Below are 25,826 nucleotides of genomic sequence, written 5' to 3' on the forward strand. Positions count from 1 at the left end.
CTAGATGAGCAGAATGAGTTCCTTAGTGAGGAGACTGAAACCCTCAAAAAGAAGCAAAAAAGAACTTCTGGAGATGACAAACACACTACAAGAGCTGAAAAATGAAATAGCAAGCTAGGGAATAATCGACCAAATGGAGGAAAGGATCAGTGATACTGAAGACAGAAATCTAAAAATAAATCAGAAGGAAGAAGAGAAAAATCGAAGAATAAAAAATAATGAAAGAGAAATACAAGGACTAGCTGATACCATCAGGTGAGGAAACCTAAGAATAATGGGAATTCTCGAAGGAGAGGAAAAGGAGCAGGGATTAGAAAGCATTTTCAGACAAATAGCTGACAAGAATTTCCCAAATCTAAGGAATGAGCTGGAGCTTAAAATTCAAGAAGTCAACAGAATATCCAATTATCTCACCCAAAAAGGCCTTCTCCAAGACAAATTGTATTAAAAATTATCAAAAATCAACAACAAAGACAGAATTATCAGGGCAGCCAGGGAAACGAAGATGGTAACCTACAAAGAAAAACTCATTAGATTATCATCGGACTTCTCAGCACAAACCTTTAAGTGAGAAAGGAGTGGAATCAAATATCCAAACTATTAAGTGAAAAGACCTACCAGCCAAGAATAATGTATCTGGCAAAGCTCTCCTTTAGATATGAAAAAGAAATCAAGACCTTTCCAGATCTACAAAAATTGAGAGAATTCTCCACTATGAGGCCTGCATTACAAAAAATAATGAAAGGAGTCAGCCCACCTAAAACAAAATGACGTATAAATACATTACTGTAAGGTGACTAGCAGGCAGACAGAATCAGAGTAGTGCAACCCTTATTAAGAACAGGGCATTATAAGCTTAAACAATAAGATTTGCTATTACAAGGTACTAATGAACATTCAGCACACATATAGACAAATTGAGACAACAACAACATAAAAGGGGAGGATTCAACGATCCAAATTCGCAAAGAGGAAAGGAGGTAAGGCACACATAGAAAAAAATGGACGACTGCATATATAACTATCCTTTTCATATTCATAATGGTAACCACAAGCCAAAGATTTAGAACTGAAGTATACAACATAAAACAAGAAAGACCAGAGGGAAAATCCACAAAACCGAACCAAAAAATAATTAAATTAAATTAAAGTAAAATAAAATAAATAAAATAAAGTAAAATAATCAAATCAAATCAAATAAATAAAATAAAATAAATAAAATTAAATAAAATAAATTCTACCAAACATTCAAAGAAGATTGAATACCTATTCTCCTCAAACTCTTCTAAAAAAACCAAAGAGGAGGCAATACTTCCTGACTCATTTTATGAGGCCAATATTACCCTGATACTGAAACCTGGTAAAGATAACACACAAAAAAAGGAAATTACAGACCGATATCTCTCATGAACACAGATCAAAAATCCTAAATAAGATACTAGCGAACCAAATACAGCAACATATTAAAAAGATTATACACCACGATCAAGTGGCCTTCATCCCAGGGGCACAGGTAGGTTCAACATACACAAATCGATTAATGTGATACACCACATAAACAAATTAAAAAATAAAAATCATAAGATCACATCAACAGATGCAGGAAAAGCCTTCAACAAGATACAACATCGATTTGCAATCGAAACACTTAACAAAATCAGTATTGAAGGAAAGTACCTTAATATAATAAAGGCAATATATGACAAACCCTCATCAACATTATACTTAATGGTGAAAAACTAAAAATCTTCCCTCTAAGATCAGAAACAAGGCAAGGCTGTCCACTATCGCCACTGTTATTCAATATAACACAGGAGGTCCTAGTGAGTGCAATCAGGCAAGAGACAGATATAAAAGGCATCCAAGAAGGAAACAAAGAAGTCGAACCGCCACTATTTGCAGATGACATGATTCTCTATATAGAAAACCCTAAAGACTCCACAAGGACACTGCTAGAAACAATAAACAAATACAGATTTCTGGATACAAAATCAATGTTCAAAAATCCATAGTGTTCCTATACTCTGAAAGTAAAGTGTCAGAAAAAGAAGTGGAAAGCAATAATTCCTTTTGCACTTGGAAACCCAGATCCAAAAAGATATTGCACACCGATGTTCATAGCAGCAATATTCACAGTGGCCAGGACATGGAAGCAACCAAAGTGTCCTACAATAGATGACTGGCTAAAGAAGCTGTGGCACATATATACAATGGAATATTACTCAGCCATAAGAAGAGATGAAATACTGCCATTTGCGGCAACATGGATAGACCTCAAGATAATCATGCTAAGCGAAATAAGCCAGACAGAAAAAGTTAAAAATCATATGATATCACTGATATGTAGGATATAAACCTAAAAGCAATAAATGAACAGGGCAAACAAATAGAAACTCATGGACATGAACAATAGACTAGTGGTTACCAGAGGGTACAGGTCAGGAGAGGTAGATGGGGTAAAAGGGGTCAAATATGTGGTGACAGAAAGAAATCTAACTAACAATGAATACTCAGTACAATATATATATGCCTTACTGTTGAATTATACACCTGAAACTTCCTGGATGTTGTTAACCAACATCACCATTATACACACACACATACACACACACATATATATATATAAAGATATTGAAAAAAAAAATCTGATACCAACTGTCACCATGTCTATTTAAGGATATAGGAGAATCCTAGTCACTGCAAAAAGGCAACAACATGACCTGGAATATGAAATAGCACACAGTAGGTGTCTAATAAAGGCAGCCATGGAGAAGATGAGGATTGAATTACACCCTAAAAGGAGCACTAATTATAAAGGACAGTAGATTATTTTAATGAAGTTCTTTTTATATTCTCTTGCTACTCTATACAATGTTTTATCAAAATTGACATGCTTTGTGAATGAACAAAGTAAACAAACTTGGGCCAGGTGATGAAATCTTTACTTTATGAAAATAAAAATACTTATACAAACCTGAATTTTCTTGAGTACAAGTGGAGTTTCCTGATCCCATACATGGTTAATTCCTCCATCAGTAATATAGGCTTTACATGCTGTCACCATCTGATTTGTTACCTAAAATAAATACAAGTCCAAAATAACTATAAAGAGAAAAATAATTTGAAAAAAAAATTTAATACAAGCATAAAAATGATAAATAGTAAGCTCACAGAATAAATTAATCACAGTATATAAAACACAAAGAAATATACATTCTAGTCAAAACAAACAAACAAAAAAACCAATGTCACATATACCTACAGCATTAAAGTCAGTGTAACTGGGGCCATAAATTTCAAAGTGAAATATATTTTCCACTTATCTATTTCTCTTCTTAATTAGATCCTGATCTAGTCTAAGTGTGATTCTTCACTATCCTTCCACATGCAAATTTAATATAAAGTTAACCACTTCTCGCATCCCACAAAATAGTGAAAAAAGTCAAGATAGCTATTTAAATGGTTTAGAGGTTAGATCAAGATGGCAGCCTGACACACAGAAATTTTGGAGAATTCCTAAAATATGGAAAACATATGGTATTAAATCTACAGAAAAAAATAATAATAATTAGGAGTAGGGAAAACCAGAACCCAGTTCTGGAGAAGGTTACTGTGAAGGTGGAACAGTTATGGGAAATTTTCAAGGTGGGAGACAAGGTGAGGGGACCCTCGACTGTAACCTGAACAATGAATGTGGAACAACTTATACAGCAGGCAAAAGTGACATATGCTGAAAGGACAAAGTCGTAAATGTGCACCATGGTCTTGGAGAGGTATGGCTGTTCCCAGGTAGCTACTACATACCAGGAGGACATATCAGAGAAAATGCTATTCACATTCCCCTCCCAACGTAAAGTCACAATCCTCTCCCACAAGAGACAGACTAGAAGAAACAGAACAGGGAGACAAATTAGGAATTTCAAATACAAAGTTGGCCAGACAACCAGGAATCACCAAGCAATTGAAGAAAACAAACATGATAACAAAGGCAGGAAATTCAACAAAGGCAGGAAATATAGAAAAGACATATGTAAAATATTTTAAAATATCTTTTATTAACTAAATTAGTTCATGAGAGAGATATAGGAGGATTTTATATCATGAAAAGAAAACTACAGAACTTGGAAAATAAAAATTTTTATTCTCAAAATATTTTAAATCTGTTAATGGTTTTTCACAAAGATGGTGCCAAAAGCAAAGAAGGAAGACCCTGCCCCTCTCAAAGCAAAAGCTTTGAAGGCAAAGAAAGCCATGCTGAAAGGTGTCCAGAGCCACAATGAAAAGAAGATATGCACGTCAACCTCCTCCGGACAGCCCAGGACACCATGCTACGAAGCCAACCCAAAAACTCTGATCAGGCCTGATAGAGAGAAGAGGCATATGTTCCACTGGCTCTCGATTAGGGTGCTTTGGATGTTGCCAACAAAATTGGGATCGTCTAAACTGAGTCCAGCTGGTTAAATCTAAATATAAAAATTTTTCACTGTAAAAAAATAAATCTATTGATGGACTGACCATCAATTGGGACATAAATGAAGAACAAATAAGTGAGCTGAAAGGTCAAAGGACAAAGATAAACCAAAAAAAAAAAGTTAAAAGAAATGAAAGTTAAATTCAAGTGGCAAAAATAAACTGAACAGGTGGGTAAGGAAAAAATCAAAGGCAAAAGGGATAATTTCCCAGGAATGAAGAGAGACAAAACTCTTTGGATTGAAACAACCCAGCAAGTACAGAATAAGATCAATGTAAAAAGAATCACATCACTTGAAATTTTAGATACTCAAAGATAAAGAAAAAAAGCCTAAAAGCTTCCTGGAAGAATACAAAGGAAAAACAATCAGATTAGCACTAAATTTCTCATTAAAAATTCTGAAGAGCAGACAACGGTATCTTCAAAGTTGCAAGAAAAAATTACATTGAACTTAGATCCCAATCAAACTAATATTTGAATGGTAGGACGAAATGAAGCTGTTTTCAGACATGTGAGAGTTCAGGAGGTCCACTACACAGACCATCTCTGAAAGAACTACTTGTGAATATTTTTCAGCAAAAGAAGTAATGAATCCAAGATGGAGAAAGATACGAAAATCACAAAATAGAGGTGATCAAACAAACTAGCTCTACTTAGATTTTAGTCTGAACACTTGTTGATTCATAGTGTTGAAAAAATACTTACATTAATACGGAACTAGAAATCTCAATGTGAGACATTAATAACAAAAAGGAGGGAAACAAGGGACAGGGATGAATTCTAAGATTCTTGCCTTATTTAGGACATAGGTAATGATTAAATCTAACCTTTGATTTAAAAAAAAAAGTTGAAATGAGACTGTTACTTTATATACTTATGTTCTGCTTGAATCGTTTACAGAGAAATTCAATTACTATGTTTCTTGGATGATTTTTCAAATTATTTGAAATCATTAACCATATGGCACTATCAGGAGAGATTTTACAAAAACTACAGCACTGGTGGCAAATAGCTAAAGAAGCATTATTAACAGTAGGTAGAGTTCTTAGCTCTTGAAAAAAACTATTTGGAATGGATAATTATAAAGATACCAGCTACATTTAAATAAAAAACCTGAGAGCCTACCTCTGACAAGGAAAAAAGTACCCCTTCAATTAAGTACAACTGACTCATCAACACCTTTCTTTTCTTGTCCACTGGAAGTATGAAAATTCAGAACTATAAAAGAGACTCAAACTTCCCATTTCCCTTTCTGGAGCAAAGGAAAAGCATTGTTAACTTTTTCACAGAATTCCTGTGACTTCTTCCCTTGAAAACTTACCTTGATAAACAATGAGGTCATTCTCTCTGAGGTATTATAATACCTTGACACACTGTGAATCATTCTAATGGCATTAATCAAATTTTGTATTCCATGTGCCATGGAAACCTAAAATTGAAATGTATTAAGTGAATTCCATATGTTTATAGGTTTAATAAATAATATCTCATAATATTCAAATCTCTAAATATACATAAAATAGTACGACATTTTCATCTTGAAGTCAAATTTTACTAAATGCAATGTGGTATCCTAAAGTGGATCCTGGAACAGGAGAAAGACATCAGTTTTGACAAATGTGCCAAAGTAATTCAAGGTGTTAACAAGAGAAACCGGGTGAGGAAAATTTGGTACTATTGTGACTTAAAAGCTTATTTAAAAATAAAATTTTAGAGGTGAAATTGATATTAGGGATTAGTAGTTCAAGCTTTTGTTGTTGTTGTTTTTAAAATCTTTTAAATTAAATTTGTTGGAGTGACATTAATAAAATTATATAGGTTTCAAATATACAATTCAATTAACATATCACCTGAATACTGCATTGTGTGTTCACCATCCTAAGTCATATCTCCTTCTGTCATCATATATTTGACTCCCTTTACCCTTTTCTACCTTCCTCCCTCCCCATTTCCCTCTGATAACCACTAAACTGCTGTCTGTGTCTGTCTTTGTTTGTCTTCTTCATTTGTTGCTTTCAGTTTTATATCCCACATATGAGTGAAGTTATATGGTACACAACTTTTTCTGTCTGATTTATTTCGCTTGGCATAATAATCTCAAGATCTATCCATGTTGTCACAAATGGCAGTATTTCATCTTTTCTTATGGCTGAGTAATATTCCATTGTATATCTGTACCACATCTTCATTCAAGACACGAAAACAAGCTGTTCTTTTTGAAGATACAGAAACTGATATCTCAATGGGTAGAGTGATATATTTATGGTCAGGAAGCTAGTGAAAAACAGAGATTAGACTAGAACTCATTTCCACTTATTCGATTTAATTCACCTTCCAGCAGACCTACTAAATGCCATTAGGTTCTGAAAATATTGCGCAAAATCCAAACATAAGGAACATTCCAGAGGTTGTCACAGCAGAATGGAAGAGATGCACACAAAGAAATTAAAAACAGCATAAAACAAAGCAGATAAGTGCAAACATTTAAAAAAAGAAAAGAAAAAGAAAAAGCATCACTAATGTATAGTGAATACTTACTAAGTGCCAGGCACTAGGTGAAGAGCTTCACATATTATCTTAATTTATGCTGACAATGACCTTTTAAGGTAGGTTTCATTTCATCAGAGCTAATCACTGATTGCAAGACTGCACTATTACTTTATGTGATACTGAGAAAGGAAAAGAATGCCCAAGATAGGGCGTCTCACTTCTACATAAATCTAAACCACCAGTGGGCAACACTCTCTCTGTAAGGGTAAGCATGAAATAAAGGTGTACTGAAGAAAACAATAGGAACAAAACTTAAATGTCCCAATCCCACTCCTTGGGGAGAGAGTGAAAATAAATTCCCCTGAGAATCTGTACCATGAACTGTTGCACATTCACTGCAGTCTGAATTCACACCATGGTACTAAAAATAACACATAACAATCACCACTCCTCAAGGAGAGAACTAGTAATCTAAGATGGTGTCAAATCACAGCCATAATAATTCATAAAACTCGACTGGCTATAAGATGTGATCTGAGTACAGAGATATTAAAATCTGGGGGAGAAAGCATGTTTTAGGACTTATAAAATAAAATATTATTATTATTTCCATTTTGCACATGAGAAAATAGATAGGGAAATTAAATATCTTGTCCAAGGTCCCACAACTGTAACATAACCACAGTTATGTGCCTGAGATTTTGATATCCTGCTTTTTACCCATGATGCAAATCACGATGGAAGAACAGATAAGATCAATGGCATTCCTCCCGTCAAGAGGATGCCTTTCAATTGCTAGGACAATAAAAAAAACATATAAAAGATGTTTTAAATGGCAATGGAATAAGTAAAACCAGGACAAACAACTGCTGATTCAAGTACTATATGTCCTTAGGTATGAGGAATAACTATTACATAATTAAATCCATCCTATGTGGCTTATGGACATAAACATTATTACTTCATAGTTTACCTTGTATGTCAGAATTCATATTATACGTGTTGTCTGTAGATCAAAAAGGAGGCTAATAAAAATGTGCCCAGAAAGTCTCTGCTACTCTCAAGACAAGTCTACAAATTACCCCTAATTCTGATGAAGAAGTCTCAGGAACCAAATGGTTCCATCAGGAAAATGCCTTTCATCTGAATTTTAAACATCATTATTTACAATAGTAGCTCCCTGAGTGCACAGCTCTTACCTATCTACATACAGTGTTCAGACACTTTATATGTAAAATATATAATAGTAAATGTATCTAAAGCGCAATACCAGGATGATAAAATGAAACATTAAACATAAAATTCATAAAATTTATCGAGAAATGGAAGCATGAGTCCTCTGCACTCTTCCTGCTCAAATGACAGTTACAAACTAAACAGCAATTGCTGGTTGCTTTTAATAAGAATGAAGAAAATGAGGGGAAAAAAAGAATTCATGAAACTATAGAAATAGAGGGCATTATGGGGAGGAAGAAATTATAATGATTCAATACTATTAGTATCTCTCTAATTTCAAAAGATAATGTTTGGAATATTACTACATTAGAGAATGTGAAAAGCTCAATAATAAAATAATAGTATTAGTAGTTGATAATAATGATGATGATGATAAAGATGATGATGATGATGATGATGTACATCTGTGCCTAGAACAATTAAAGTTTTATAAATCACTAGGATAAAAAAAAACACAGAACCAAAAGATTTCAAAATTATGTGAATTTAAGCAAGTCTTTTGAACCAAGAAGTTGTAATTAGTATATCTTAAAATTTAAAGGTCCTGAGAACAATGAAAAACATTGTCTCTTTCTTCCTAGTTTACTTTTTATCATGGAAAGCTTTAAATGTATAGAAAAGTGAAGAGAATAGTATAATGACCACCAATACAAGTCGCCAGATTTGACAAATGTTAACATTTGCTATATTTGCTTCATCTACTATATTTTTACATCAAGAGCTAGCTGTAAGTAGTTCTTCTAGAGTAGACTTTAGGTATATGTGCATTTAATATTTGCTTCTTCAACTCTTGTGAGTAACCCCAAATGCCTGTGACATGGGATAATTCTAATTTTTCTTAGACACAAATTTTAAGTGTACATGTTATAAAGCTGGAGAATTGAGTCATTGAGTCAGAGAGAGCCAAGCAATAGCCTTATTTCTCTATTACCATAAATTTGGGGGTTTTTTACTCATGGTCATATACACAGAAACACCTAAGAAGTGATATAAAATGTTCCTATGTGACACAGGTTTTTAAAAGTTTCCCAACAGAAATCCAGTTGCTATACTCAGGGTAAAAGTGAACAGGGTAAGAGTGAAGTTTAAGAAAATTATAATTCTTCTTCATAAATAACAATAATAAGTTGTAAATAAATTAAAGTGCATCATCTCTTTATGGACTCAATTAAAAGACTGCTTCTGAAAAGTCTTCTCTCTCATGGTACTTCCTGATAGATGGTGTATTCTCGCATGGCAGTAAGAACTGCACTTGCCCAGGTTTCTCAACCCCATATCTTTCCCTCCTCACCCACGTTAAACTCTTTGGCTACCAATGCCCTCTAGGAACAGGTATGAACTACACCTACACATCCCTCTTCCCCAAATCTAAGTGATATGGAACATAGAACTTCCCCTTTCTCAGCTTCTAGGATAAAGTTAGCATTTACCCTACCCCAAAAAGGTTGGTCAACCATGCCATATGGCCAGTGATGCCATTTATATGACTATCTCTTCAACAATTAGAATGGAGAATGCTGAACATGCATATCAGACATCCGTATACATTATTTTGAGAGCATTTTAGTTTAGAGAATACCTTGAAGAAGCAGCATAGTGAAATGGGAAAAAAATACAACCCATAATGCCAAAGAGGGTTGGGTTCAGATTCAGTCCCATCACATATAGCTGTAGAAATGCTCAAGTTCAGTTTCCTAATGAAGATTGAAGATGAAGATTGTTGTAAATTTAGAATGAAAATATTTGAGAATGCCTACAATGCCTACAATGCCTATAATAGAAGGCCAAGGTTCTCAAGACTGTGGACATCTTTAAAAATACAACTACCTTAAGTTCTCAAAAAGTGCTAGTTTCCTTGACTTCCCCTCCCCTCTCTATCTAAAGAAAGGATAGAAGTTTTCTTTAGTTTTTGTAAGTATATATGAAACATTATGAAATGCCAGATAATTTATGAATCAAAAACTAATACAAATTTTAGAAAAGTAAAAGCAAAGGTAGTGCTAATATTTTCTTTAAAGGAGCTCTATAGAAATATTATGAGGAAAGTAGGTTAGAAACTACAAGATGAGTCTTGTCTTGCATCACTGATTAGCTGAGTGATGCTGGCAAAGTCACGATGTGATCACAAGTTCTGGTTTCCTAACCTGTAAAGTGAGAAATATCTACCAGGTAGTCAGCCTCTAAAATGACCACCAACGACGTTCACCCTCATGGTAGTCACACTTTTCTATAATCCCCTTCCTCTGAGTGTGCACTGACTTTCTGACTTGCTTCTAAAGAATAAAATACAACCAAAGCGATGGAATGTCACTTGTGAGAAACTAATATATTTGTCTTGTTTAATTAACAGATGAAATCATACTTACGATAATGCTGTATATTTAAGTGTGGGTTAAAATAATAAATAGAGTTTTAATTCACTCTAAATACATAATAGGGAAAGAGATCTTTTAAATAATTTTTCTGCAGTGTAAGTTTTTCCCAATACACACATATAAAGTTATTTTTAAATGCAGTAACTTTTCAAACTACATTTTTAAAAGCATACTTACTAGATCATAGTTATAGAGAGGCTGACATACTTTTTCTAGTGTGTACAAATATCTGACATTATCTTTTGATTCATTTGCTGTGTCTGTGATTCTTGCATCCAAATCACGCCAATTCTAAGGAAAAAACGTATTGAAATGCTATTAGTACAGCTGAAACTTATTGGATTTCATTAACCAATGTCACCATAAAAAATAAATTTAAAAAAATTCTATGAAACATCCAAATATATCAGTGTGCTAATGTTTACTCAAAGAATTCAAGCTGTGACACCTAATCACACTCAAACTAAAATGATACTTAAAGATGATTGATATATATTTTTTCTTATATTATTTAAGACTGAAAGTTATTATAAACACCTTAAATGATTTACTAAACTGAAGACTCATTCTGTTTGTAACTAACATCCTGTCTGTAGGCTTAAACTGAATCTGCTTCTACCTCGAATGACTTTTCTAGGTTAGCTATTTGTGACATTACATTACTCTGGGTCTTTGAGAATGGGTCAAGTTATTAAAAAAGAACATTATTCCATGAAAATATTCCTATCAGCTAAGTGAACTTTTCATATCCAGCAAGAACGTGCAGAGATGCTCAGGGAACATGGCGGACTGCCTCATTGAACATATACAACAACCGATTTATAGTCACAGTAATAAAGAATTCATAGAATCAGTACTAAATAACACCCAAATTTTTTTAAGTGGAGGAAAGCTATAAACAGCCTATTCACAGAAGAAATGCAAATAGCCAATAAACTTTAAAAGATGAACAACTTCACTATTAATAAGGAAAGGCAAATACAATGAGCCATTTTTCACATGTCCGACTGACGAAAAAATAATTCACTGATAATAAGTATTAACAAATTTTGGAATATACACCCTAGGGAAATACTTACATGTATGCATATAGAAGCTTTAACTGCAGCAATGTTTGTGAACACACAGAAAAGAAACAGTTTTCCTCAAGAAGTTAAACATAGAGTTACATTTGTCCCAGAAACTCTACTCCTAGGCATATACCCAAGAAAAATGACATCATGCCTCCACACAAAAACTTGTGCAAGACTGTTCATAGCAGCATTATTCACAATAACCAAAAAGAAGAAACAACCCAAATGTCCATAAACTGATAAAAACAATATGGTATTATCTGTTCAGTGGAATATTATTCAGTTTTGAAAAATAATGAAGTACTGATACATGCTACAACGTGGATAAACCTTGAAAACAATATGCTAAGTGAAAGAAGCCAGTAACAAAACACCAGATATTATATGATTTCATTTATACGAAATGTCCAAAATAGGTAAATCTATAGAGATAAAAAGTAGATTGGTGGTTACTTAAGCCTGAAGTCAGGGGAAGGAAATGAGTAAAGATCAGCGATAACAGCTAAAGTGTATGGGATTTCTTTTTTAAGTGATGAAAATGTTTTAAAATGATTGTGGTGATGGCTGCACAACTCTGTGAATATACTAAAAACGACTGAATTGTACACTTTAGATGGAAGAAAAAATAAATAGTATATGAGTTATATCTCAAGACCATTAAAAGAAAAGAAAGGAAACGATCAGACTGTCTATAAACTGGAAAATGATTAGACGAAACCTGGTATATTAACATTTTGGAAAGCTACACAGCTCGATCTGACATGCAGAACTCTCCAAGATATGACAGTGGGAGGGGGCAGAGTTGGAGAATACAGTGTGACACTATTTAAGTAATAAAAAAATTAGAAATACAAAACAAAACTATGTAATTTCATAGGTACTTGGTGTACTTTTATATAAATGGCACAGAAGATGTATTTTAAAAAAACAAAGAGAGAACTGTGGCTGTCTCTATGTGCTTATCATTCAGAAACAGGAGTTACGGTGTGGGAGGGTATGTGATTAAGAAAGACTTGTTTTATCTGTACTGTTTAAAATTTTACAAAAAATAAGAGGATTCATGCATTATTTGTTTTATATATATGAGAAATTAATGTTTTTAACATCTTAAATAAAAATATATATAAAATAAATGTTATATATTTGTTATAAAGAATATATGAAGAATATATATAAAGAATAAACAAAAGGAAAAGAGAAAAGAACCTAGAAAGAATCAAGCCAAACTGTTAATAAAGATGCCCTCTAGGAAAGGAGGTGGAATAGTGGGGATGAGATGTATGATGAGAGGGCATTCTAGCTTTTGATTTTCTATGTAGTTCTTTACCTCAATGAACCTTTACTCATTTACAATTTCAAAAACAATTTAAAAATAAATGGCAATCACCCCACAGTAGTATTGTCAAAATTGATGTGCAAAGTATTAAGAACTAAAACGAAGTAGAGAAATCTTCATTTCCTACTTCTTTTTCCTCTTCTAGAAATAACTGTAGTATATGAGAAAGCTTTACTCAAAGTCTCACACTTGTCCAAATACATGAAGCAGTTCAGGAAGGGTAATTTTGCAGTTGGTTGCTCTGAAGTATACCAAACTTTAAAATGCAAGGCCTTTACCTTTAACAGTTTGGAGTGTGCAACATTAAGCACATTTATGACAGCCTTACAACTTGGCCCTTTAATCTGTTCAATAATATAATTGAATTTGGCTGACATGCGTTTCCAGTGTTCCAATTCAGTCAGCGGGCCTGAATCATCAGCTTCTTTTCTCATCTGCTCACTCTCAATAAGTACCTGCAATCAAAAAATTCACAGAATATAGATATGTTACTTGCTTGTTAAAAGCTCTTTACTTCCATATTTCCAAAGGAAGCTAAAAGTGTAAATAACATTCAACAATGAATAATGTTAAAAGTTGTTAGCAAACTAAGAATAGAAGGGAACTTCTTTAACATGATAAATAGTACCTGTCTACCAAAAATCTACAGCAAACGTACTAAAAGATAAAATTTTAGAAAATATCACTTTAAAACCAAAGACAAGACTAGTTTACCACTATCACCACTCACTTCTGTTCAAGCTGGTAATGGAGGTCTCAGAATGAGACACATAAACAAAAGAATTCCAGTAAGAATTGGAAATGACAAAACAAAGATGAGAAAATCACAGATGATATCGTTGGCCACAATCTAAATTCAAGAATACTTAAAGACAAACTTTTACAATTAATAATGTGAACAATTCAGTAGGTTGCTGGATGTATACATAAATATTGGTAGGTAGCATTTCCTTACAAGCCATCTAACAATCTAAAAATGTAATTATAAAAGACAACATTTGCTATAACAAACAACAACAATGATATCTAGAGATTAACAAAAAATGTGCAAGATCTTTTAGCAGAAAATTAGAAAACTTAGTTTCAGCACATAAAAGACTTAAGTAAATGGAGACCTATCATGCTCATGGATAGAAAAATTCAATTATATAAAGATGGCATTTTTCTCTAAATTAATGTATACGTTCAATGAAATTTCAATCAAAATCTCAACAGGGTTTTTGATGATACTTGACAATCTAGTCTTAAAATTAATTTGGAAGAACAATTAAATCAGAAATAATCAATGAAATTTTAAAGAAAAATACAGAAAGGGACTTTCTATACCAAATGTCGATTTAGTAAAAAGCCACAGAAATTAAAGCAGCCTGGTATGAGTACAAAAAAAAAAAAAACAAATAAGTAGGCCAAGGGATAGAAAAAGAGTTCTAGAAACTTTGTATGTTAGAGGTGATGTTATAAATTAGTTAGGAAAGAATGGGCTATTAAATAAACAGTTTGGGGACAACTGACTGTACCAAAAAAGACAAACTTAGATTCCTACCTCACTTTATACCCTCACAGAAGAATAATTCCAAGTGAGCTAAAAGCCTAATGTTAAAAAAAAAATGGTAAAACTTTTAAAGGAAATGAGGATAAAACTATAAAGAAAAGCATGGAACTGAATATCATAATGGTCAAGAAAATGGTTAACACTAGAAAGAAGAAAAGGGAGTTAAAAATGGAAAGAGAAATATAGGGGGATGGTAAGGTGCTGGCAATGTTCTACTTCTTAACTTATGCAAAGATTACACAGGTGTTCATTTTGCAGCAATTTGTTTATTTTATGGTATTCATTTTTGTATATTTCACTATTTAGATAAGTAAGAGAGTATCTTCATAACACTGCAGTAAAAAAGGGTTTCCTAAATAAAATACAAAAAGCAAAAGTTCCTAGTCACTGGAGGTAGCTAAATTGAGGCTGGATCACTGCTTGTAACTAACATATTTAAGTTAAAATGTAAAACTTTCACATGACTAAAGATGGGATACCAAGTGAAAAAATGCCGAGACACAGCCTGAATCAAGACAGGATTAACATCCAGAAAATATTATTCAAATACCAACAATTCAGTAAGATATCATCAAGCAATCTGAAATATAACTAAGTAAAGGATATGAACAGGCAATTCAATGAAGAGGAAACACAGCCATTAAACATGCTCAACCTCAATTGTATTCAAAGTAATACAAAATAATTCAAGATACTATTTCACACCTAATATACTGGCAACAATTAAAAAATCTGACAATACCAGGTGTAATGAAAGATTTGAAGAAATGAGAACTTTCATATGCTTCCATAAAAAAAATTCTTATTATAACCACTATTTGGAGAGCTTTACAATACCCAGTAAAAGATCCATGTACTACTGCTCTCAGCAATTCCACTGGAAAACTCTTGAGCGTGTGCTCAAGAACAAAGATATTCATTAAATCTATATTACTATTGTTCGTAATAGCAAAAAAAAAAAAAGTAGAAACAACTATCTTTCTGAGGGAATGGATGAATAAACTTTTCTACCTCATTAAACAAAAGATATTAGATATAATTTAAATGTCTGCTAGATGTTTGAACATCTATATAATAAACTAATTTCTTCATAGAGGAATACTAGACAGTGGCTAAGTTAATCAATTAAATTTATTCGTACCGACATGAATGAAAGAGAATGTTAATGTTAAATGAGAAAAAAAAAAAACTGTAAAAGGATCCTTAATGATATTATACTATTTATGGAAAGGTTTTAAACACAAATACATAATATATATATAACTTATTTATTTATGTAATATAAAGCTTATAAATTTGATGCAATAAAAGTGTAAAACTTTCAAGAGAATGGGAAGATACAAAAACATCAAGATAGTGGTAATATAGAGAAAGGAAGAGAAAAGGATTAGAGGCTTTAGCAAAAACAAAAAGATCTGAAGCAAATAAGGAAAACAGTATCTGTTTAATCTTCTCATTTATAGAGGTGTTCATTATATTATTTTCTGTACTTTTTAGTGCTTACAATTTACATAACTTAAATTGTGAAAGAATTTTTAAGAATATAAATGAGGTAAAATGCATAGTTGATTTTTCAAATCTATGAACGTTCTATCTTTAATTCGTGAAATGCTCTTAATTTTAACCAAGGTTATCCAATCATCTGTCGTTGGACACTTAGGTCGCTTCCATATCTTGCCTATCGTAAATAATGCTACAATGAACATAGGGGTGCATACGTCTTTTTGAATTAGTGTTTTAGATCTCTTCAGCTAAATACTCAGTTTGGAAAAAAAAAGATGTGGTACATATATATGATGGCTTATTACTCAGCCATAAAGAAAGAATGAAATCTTACCATTTTTGACAACATGGAGGGACCTAGAGGGTATCGTACTAAGTGAAATAAGTCAGATAGAGAAAGACAGATACCACATAATTCACTTATATGTAGAATCTAAAGAACAAAATAAATGAATAGACAAAACAAAAATAGACTCATAGATACAGAGAGCAAACATTGCCAAATGAGAGCAGCATTAAAGGGCTGGGTGAAAAAGGTAAAGGGATTAAGAAGTACAAATTGATAGCTACAAAATAGTCATGGGGATGTAAAGTATGTCATAGGACATATAGTCAATAACATTGTAATAACTATGTGTGGTGCCAGGTGGGTACTAGACTTATCAGGGTGATCACTTTGTAAATTATTTAAATCTCTAACCACTATACAATTGAAACTACATAAAATAATATTGAATGTCGACTGTAATTTAAAAATAAAAAATAGTAAAAATTTTAATCATGGTTTATGAAACTCCTTCCTAGTATTATTACAAGTTTCTCCACCTCCTTAAATACAGGATATTAGACATAATTTAAAATTTTTTCAATGGCCGAAAGTCTACATAATTTGAATTACTGAATTAAAGAATGAAAATAGACCTTAAAAAATAAATTTTAAATGTTAAATCAAACTACCCTTTTGATGTTTCATTCCTGTTACCACATGATTCGTATAGATGGTAATCTAGCCTCAAATTGGATACTTCCAGGGATGCAGCATATTTCATTTTCATCTCTCTCCTTATAGCTATCACACCCTCGTGTCTTACTTCTGCCTTCTAAGGTCATACAGTACAAGTTTAATTTTACCATTAAATCCCATCAAATAGTTGAAAATACCATGTACTCTTAAGCCTCTCTTTTTTCTCAGGTCAAACATCTGCATGTATCTTCTTTGAATGACTTTGTTCATATCCTCGGCCTATTTTTCCCTCAATTGACCATTTCTTAATAACTTATAGAAGTTCTTCACATATTATAGAAACTCTTTGTTATACATGCTGATATTTTCTCCCAGAAGGTCATTTATATTTTAACTTTGTTCATGGTGGGTTTTGCTATATGGAAGTTACCAAACTATTTTTTATGTAGCCAAATCTGTCAGTTTTTTCTTCCACAGCTTTTGGGTGTTGCATCTTGCTTACGAAAATATTAATATAGCCCTATGTTATATTCTGCTTCATTTACAGTTTTTGTTGTTTTTCTCATCACTTCGTTGACTGGCTTCTCTCGCTCAACCGGTTTTTGAGATTCTTCCACATTGTTTCATGTGGCTTTTTTCCGGGTTTTAGTTTTCATATTTATGTCCATGATTCATCTTGAATTAACTTTTTGTGTATGACAAGGTCAACATTTATTTTCAATGTTATTTTTTTAAAGACCTTTCTCATTTCCTGCATTGATTCTGCTTAACTGGAGGCCATTTGCTGCAACTCCCCAACTTGATTTCCTTATTTCGAGTTGCTAAATCTCCTCTGTCAAACTATTTTCTTTTGCTTGTTCATTTTTGTGAAAGAAGATCTATATTATTGATCATAATAATTGAAGAGGATCTCCTCAGTCACTGTGTAGGACACAGCTGGAGTTCTACAATGGGTTACAACTCCCCTTCCTCCAATGGCACAGTAGGAGGCTGCAGGAGTTCTCTGGTGGGCAATCATGCACTGCGATCACCTAGAGACACCTGGAAGCAAATTCTGTGGCCAGCACTCTAGGCCTTGGTGGAATTTCCAAAGTCCTCCAATTTTTCACTCCAACCACACCTTCCTCCTTCCAACATAGTTCTAAGAGAAGTAAAATCGGAAATGCTTTCCTCTAACTCTTGTTTGGTAAAGATTTTTCTCCCCTAGTCCTCACTTAACTGTAGATTTTCTTTTCTAGCTCCACTGCCTTGTTTGTGCTCATGAAATAGACACCTATGACTTGGCTCCTAAAGTCCTCTTTCAGTTTACGTCAATTACATAGTATCTGATTTTTGGTACTGTTTATAAATGTAAGTTGGCACCTCTCAGGATGTTGACACATAATCCATTCCTATCTTTGCTTTCGTTACTGCCACAGAAAAATTTATTTGGCCCAGAGTAGTACCGATATGTATGGGCTTAGTTTAAACCTCTTCATCAACACAAACAACTCTATTGATCAATCAAAACGTACTTATTTAGTGCCTAGTACTGCAGCTAGTCTCTGTTGTGTCCTTTTCTTCTCTTTCTTACGAAGAGATTCTTCATTATTTCATTCTCAACCCACATTGTTATGGTTTCCTCCTTAAAGTGAGAAATATCTTAAAATTGATTTTAAATGCTCTATAGAGAACAAGTATTTTGCACTAGAGTCAAGAATAGGGCTGAGTTTCGTCAGAGAGTCTGGATCCTCTTCTCTTTACTTTTAGGGATAAATTGTAGTGAGTAGGACACAGATAAGAACTACGATTCATATCTGATGAAATTACTTGAATCAACTCACCTGTTCAATCTGTTTGTACCATATCATCAGCACATCCTCCAGATGACGAACAGTTTCTGAATTGTTAGCTGCTGCTGTCACATCTTCAAAGGTTTGAAGTTTGGAAAAATCAATGTTGTCTATCTTCTTTAACTTAACTGTTCCCTCAATACTTATTCTAGCACCTAAAAGAGGAAAAAATAATATTGAGAAAAGGTGTTTAAAGTCAATGTGTTTAATGTCACCGTGTGGTTTCAAGCTGTAATTACTAAAATGTTAGAGATCTAATACTATACAGAAATATAATTCTAATTCATCATCAGACTGTGACTTGATGATTTGTTAGTAAAACTGTGTGTTTAAATAATATGAATATAATTATATATTTGTTAAAGTTTATAATAAAGTATATATTTCAAAAATGATGAAAGTTTTCACAAATAATATAGGAAGAGAATCCTCCTGCTACAATGGAAAACAAAGGCAAAAAGGTATCTTAAAAAGATCCCTGGAAAGAGAGGTTCTAGTGATTTAATACCCTAATATCTTCTTTTAAGATGGAAATTTCTTATTTTTATAACAGATGTTATAGTTAATTTGCTCACTTTTAGTAATTTATTAAACATTAAATTTTATACTTACCATCTAAAAATGAAAGGTATCTGTTGATGGTTTCAGTGAAAATGTGTTTTTCATGTTCTCCTTGCTTGGACTGGTTCAAAGCACCCCAATTATTTGTTGCAAGAAGAGCTGGTAGAAATATCTTTGCCAGCATATCCCTAATCCCAATTAGGAGTCCTTCCGATGCATCAAGAACAGTAAATAGCACTTCCTGAAAGACCAGTGTTCAAATATTATTTTATACACTGATCCCAATAAAGAAATGAAAATCATAACCTATTTTATATTTCAATAAGCATAGAAAATACATTTTATAAACTATTAGGAAAATTCGAGAGGTATTTAGGAGAGTTCTAAAATCAACAAACTTAGATTCTGCCTCCATTTTAACCATTCACATGCTTATTCATCAAGTAAACACTTGCCTTGATGCTTTAATTTCTGCATAGGGAAAGAGATATGGCCTGGAGCCTATATAATATGAGGGAAATGAAACTGAGCCTCCTGCATAAAGAAACTTCTCAGGTGAAAGTTCCCCTGACTCCAAAAAGAGGACCAGAAAAACTGTGTCAGACCAGGGAAAGAGTAATGAAACTAGCCCTCTGCCCAGAATTTTGGATGGGCAATAACATTGGTCAGAGGGTACAAACTTTGTCGTAAGATGAATAAGTTTGGGGAATCTAATACACAGCATGGTGATTATAATTAACATTACTGTATTATATACTTGAAAGTTGCTAAGAGAATAAATCTTAAATGTCATCACCAAAAAAATGATAATTATATGAGGTGATGGAGGTGTTAGTTAATGCTATGACAGTAATCATTTCTCAGTATATATGTGTATTAAACCAACTTGTACATCTTAAACTTATACAACGTTACATGTCAATTATATCTCAATAAAGCTAGAAAAAAATGTTTAACTTTATATTTGGAAAAAAGTAAACATACCTCATGAATATTTTTAGCATTTATAGTAATATCATTGCGACAGCGAACAAAAAATATACACAGTCCTTTCAGTTTCTCTGGGGCTGCATTGTCTACATACAGTCTCATCATTTTTGCCCCTTTGGTTGCTCCAGCAATAGTTCGACCACATTCTGAAAACAAAAGTCAAGAATTTAGCATAAATCACATAAATGATCAAATGTGATAAATTACTGTGCATCCTATACTATTGCTTCTTGCTTTACTTTATTGTAAGAAGTTTTTAATATGATTGTCATCGTTTTGACACGATTTTTTTTTTTTTTTTTTTTTTTTTGGTTTACAAAAAGATGTCAATAATTGCAGCCTCCTCTGGTTCCTTTTCCTGAGCTCTGCATATTTGCTCCTTTTAGCCTGGTCTCAGGCAGGGCCTTCACACAAACTGTTCTCCTACCCCATCCTCAACCTTTGGCCGACCTAATTCCAACTTATCTTTCAAATCTCGGCTGAAACGCCATGTCTCTGGAAAGCCTTCACTGACTCCCCCAAGAAGATCTAGTCACCTACTAAATATACTCATAGCACTCAACTTATATTAAATTCTTCTTTGAACTAATTTCAATAAAAAGTAATCATTTAATTATAAATCTTTATTTAATTTTAAAAACTATTAAAATATGAGAATTCTGTTAGATGGCTGTTTGTAACATAATACGCAAAAATCAATAGTCTTTCTACTTCAAACAGTAATCAATTTAAAATATGATAAATGAAATTTTTGATTCCCCATCACAAAAGTACAAAAATGTTTTGTCTGCACCATCTTCCTTCCTTTGGGTTTGGGGGATTCCTCCTGTCCTGTGAATTTGGAGGACACCAGTCTCAGAGCCCTGCACTCGTGGCCTGAAAACTAGACTAATTAGACTCTCTGAAAGAAGGTAAATCTTGAATGAAGACACACTAAGATAAAAGGAGATATGAGAAATATCAATCTAGTGATGAATCCTAAAACGAACTGCCCTGAAATCCATGGAAATGCTCTATTCCTGTCTTTTCCAAGACCTGGTGGTTCAACTAATTCTAAAATTTATGAACTACCCAATCATTTATTTTTCTTAAATAAGCCAGAGTCTATTTTTGTTGCTTGCAGCCAAAGAACGCTGACACAATGTAAGAGCTTAAATGCTCATTCATGGAGGTTGGCACAGTTACCTTTAACCTTAATATCCTCCCTTCCCTTTTTCCTTGATAAGAGAACCTGACTTTGTCCCATTCGGCAGGGAAACAACTGCTTTCTCAGCCTCCCTAGCCCCTGGGGTAGCCATGTGGCACATTTCTGGCCAATAGGATCTAAGACAAGCTTAGACAGATTACATAATGGGATTCAACTCTTCAGGTTATATATCCAACTCTACATATAGTTGTGCATACAACTATATACATAACTAAATATATAACTAAATATGTGTATATAGATACACATATTCAACATGTACATTCTCTCAGTGTGTGTATATAAATATACATATATATTTATAGAGAAGTATTCATCAAGGAATTAAACATGCTTATTCCAAGTGAGTGGGAATATGAGTGGTTTTTATTTTTCTTCTCACTGTAGCTATTTTCTTATCTTTCTATTATCTTCAGCTATTTTAAGGAGTTATGAAAAGATGGACCATACAATAATGCCCCAAGATAAGAACTATGAGAGACAGAAAATCCACAGAGCAGACCTAGTCACTGCTTGAGTATACATATTTTGTTGGGGAAGAAAAACTTATATATACTAAACAATTAGATGAAAATAGAAGAATCAAGTGCTGCATTTTATGATGCACACTTTCAATGAGACAGGAGTTTGGGAAATAGTGATGGATGTGGTTTAGAACACTCTGAGAAGGCTCTGTAGAAGAGATCACATGAGGTGACTCAGAGGAGGGACAGGATTTGGCTGGGTGGAGAGAAGAAAGGCATTCTGAGAGAGCCAGGAAGGCAGGAAAAAAGCGCACAGAAATGACTCGGGTATGTACAAAAAAATAATGAAGGGATGGGCCAAAAGGGAGCAGCAGATTCATGTCTGGAAGAATAGGAAATCAGACTAAACAAGTACTGTGTGTTCAGGTTACTATGGGCCTTAGCGGCTAAATTGGAGGTTGTACCGAATCTAATAACTAGCAGTACAATGAAAGATTTACTTGGCAGGAATAAGTAGTGTAAACGTCAGAGGGGGATCTGGTAAGAGAGATACTGGTTTTCAATTGGGAATACTAGGACACAAATAAAATATGAGACCCGCCTAAAGACAGACAGCAAAGGAGGAAAACGAGAAAGGACCAATAGGAGGGACACACTGAAGGTAAAATTCACCTGATGTGAAAGGTCAGGAGTCTAAGACCAAGGGGATGGCTCATTCACCTAGTTATTAAAACAAAGTTTTAACAACCTGGTAAAGTGGTAATTAGTTTAGGAACAATGGGAACAGTTCAGATATTCCAGTCAACAGCTGTAGCAGACACATGCTAACCTAGGACCACAAGGAACAGCAGCTGAGCTCTCGACTTAGGCGGTTTCGTGACCATTTCTAGTCATCTGAAAAGGTGTATACAGAATGGCTCCACCTGTTTCAAGGAAAATCCATTTAAATTCTAGTGAAAATGTGTATTCCCTACAAGAGGTCAGTGATTTCTATAAGGATGTTTTCTCCTTATATCGTTACTGTAATGCCTGAAATACATATTTTGGCTGAAAATGTACTGTTTTTAAAATGCTATATTTTCCACATATAAGCTTCTGGTAAATTTTCTTTATAAATATAGGATTGTCTATATATAAGAGAAAAGCTATCTTGTACTTTAATATTTATTAACTAACAGCTAGCACATTACCCTCGTAAAACATCCTTACCTACACCAGGTACATCTCCTTCCTGGTACAATAATTTCAATGTCTTACAACCATCTTTCATAAAAAAATAAGCAAATGGTTCCAGCTGTTAAATAAAAGAGAAGATTTTGATCAATAAAATAACTAGAAACTACAATAAAATGAACCAAGCCCTGTGGGTAGGCATTTTACATATCTTAATCCTCATCATTTTGTAAACCAAAAGGAAAAAAAAAAAAGAAAGAAAATGAGGCTCAAACAGTATATTCAAGATACAGAGTGACAGGCACATCAGAGGCTGGACGAGAATCTGAACTAATTTAACTCCAAAATTATCGTGGAATATAGGGTAAATTTTATTTCCAAACCTACATTAATAATCTACATATGTAAATGTATAGCCTCTTATCTGACCCTCCCCACGGAATCTTATAAAAGTAAATGGGTGAGTGCAGCTGGAGGCAAATATAAAGAATTATTATTAAGAGAAACTATTCTTAAAAGCTAGCATGGAGAACAGAAAACTTGCCTTATTAACTAATTGTTTTGTTTGACCAATTATTTGAGTAATTATATTTTTAGCAACTGTAATTTGACCCATATTGTAGCCAAACTAATATAAAAACAAATTATTACAATGAGTCTTCCATATTAATGAGCATAAAGTTCTTATTTAATTACCGATGAGTCAGCATAATAGCTTAGTAAGTAGAAAATTAAATAGGCCATGTAAACAAAAACCCTCACACATAATTTGGGAAATACAAAATTACTGAACCCGTTTAACCTAGTCTCGCTAATTTCAGACATTAAGTGTCTCCCTTTGGAAGTGGGTTTCTCTTCACTGACCACGTGTGGGAAATATTCCAAGTCTGGCAAAGCCTCTTCCCCTAGGACAATGGTTCTTAAACTTAAGTGTGCATCAGAGAAGTATTTAGGGAGGTTTTTAAAAACAGAATGCTGGGCCTAAGGATCTGCATTTTTAAAAGGTCCGAGGGGGTGCTAATGCTACTGGTACTAGAACCATGTTTGGAAATCACCACCTAGGAGATGGAACAGATCCACAATGAGGCACAAAATTCTAGCCTTTAATTTTCTACTCTTTCATCCCACACATAAATTTGACTCTCTTGCACAATTATTTCAGTTTGTAAACTTAAAGATACAAAAGCTGTCAGTACAGCTATTCTTGCCCGGTTCCATAAATACTTTCTTGCTGTGTCTGACATTTATGACCCATTGGCTTTGAAAACATTCAAATTCTCGAAATCAGAGCACGAGACTGTGATAAAAGGACATACAACATCGAATGCAGTGAACTCTTATTTTTTAGACACATTGTACTCCTGAGACCAACAGAATAAATGTTGTCATGGGCCAAAATCATGACTGCAGAGTAACATTTTACAAAGGGTTCATGTGAGCTTCAACACACCTTGCACTAGATAAGGGAGCATTACTATGCCCCGGTTGCAAAAGAAAAGACTAAAGCTAAAAAGAATTTGAATGGACTAAAGACACAGCCACAGTGCAAAGCCCAGAAATGGACACCAGCCTAATGCTTCCAGATCTGTGCTCTTTCCACAGAACCATATTGTTGCTGCCTTGACTTTGGAAAACACCGTCATTTAAGTCAGGAAAGCAACATTCACAACTGGCTTGAGCAGTGCTGAATGAAGGGAAAAGCAAAATGGGAAATGGCAAAAGCATGAATACTATGAGGTAGAAACCTCTGTATTGGTCAAGGTCCTGGCCAGACAAGGAGTCCCAACAAAGGGGTTTTTGAAGACACTTTGTAATAATAAAGAGTCTACTTCTAGAAGCCAGAGCAGGGTCAAGGGAAGCTGTGGTACTAATAGCAAAAACAAGACTAGCAACAAAGGAAAATCGGTGCACCCCAAGACCTGAAACAGTGCGGATAGGGGAGAGTGGTGTTGCTGGAAGCAGACTGAGAACTGGCGCTGTGGCAGGGGGAGCTGTAGTTATAGGAGGATGTGACCACGACCAGAAACAAGGCCAAGTGGGGAGGGAGCAGACTTCTCTCCTCTTCTGTCCTCTATTGCTGACGCCCCCCGGGGGCTGAACAACTTGGAAGAGCAAGGGAGCCCAAAAGATGGATTCCAGAGGAGTCAGCCTTCCGGGCCTCAGAGAAGAGTAGAGCAGAAAGGAGAATGACTCTGAAGGCAAACAAAATAAACATCATACCCTCTACTGTCCACTGCTTTGTGGTGCCTTTAATAAGCTGTTTTCACTTTGGATTGCACACCAGGCTTCACATAAAACTTTTTCATATACCCAGTTTCCTAAGCAACACCAAACCACGCCACCCCCTGTTCCTTGTTCCATCTTCTCACTCATGTGTCCACCAATCTGAACGCCAATTTACTATATGTCCTTTTCTTGTCCCTACAACCAAATAAGCACTCTCTTCTCTCCTACATTTTGACACTGGTTTCCCTTCTAGCTGCTACCTTTTCTCCACCGTAGCTTTGCAATTCATGAACAACTCTTAAGGAAACACCACTCCCGGCTTAATTCTTCCCTTAAGAGCTAGATTTCCCATTCCTTGAGGCCTAAACAGTGT

General features: G+C 34.0%; 1 protein-coding gene across 2 annotated transcripts in view; it reads right to left on the minus strand.

The window, feature by feature from the left end:
* Positions 1-25,826, minus strand: part of DNAH8 (dynein axonemal heavy chain 8) — a 310,080-nt gene that overhangs the window by 272,953 nt on the left and 11,301 nt on the right. Inside the window, exons 4-11 of one of the 2 annotated variants that reach the window (XM_039856088.1) lie at positions 23,264-23,348; positions 20,378-20,529; positions 19,445-19,634; positions 18,824-18,987; positions 13,260-13,436; positions 10,750-10,863; positions 5,793-5,900; positions 2,975-3,076 (exon numbers count right to left, since the gene is read on the minus strand). In XM_039856088.1, the coding sequence (XP_039712022.1) occupies positions 2,975-3,076; positions 5,793-5,900; positions 10,750-10,863; positions 13,260-13,436; positions 18,824-18,987; positions 19,445-19,634; positions 20,378-20,529; positions 23,264-23,348 (1,092 nt within the window). The remainder of the gene's footprint in view (positions 1-2,974; positions 3,077-5,792; positions 5,901-10,749; positions 10,864-13,259; positions 13,437-18,823; positions 18,988-19,444; positions 19,635-20,377; positions 20,530-23,263; positions 23,349-25,826) is intronic. The other variant, XM_039856089.1, reaches the window with a different exon arrangement.

Source organism: Pteropus medius, unplaced genomic scaffold (assembly GCF_902729225.1).
Source record: "Pteropus medius unplaced genomic scaffold, Ma_sr-lr_union100, whole genome shotgun sequence".
In the NCBI taxonomy this organism is placed as follows: Eukaryota; Metazoa; Chordata; class Mammalia; order Chiroptera; family Pteropodidae; genus Pteropus; species Pteropus medius.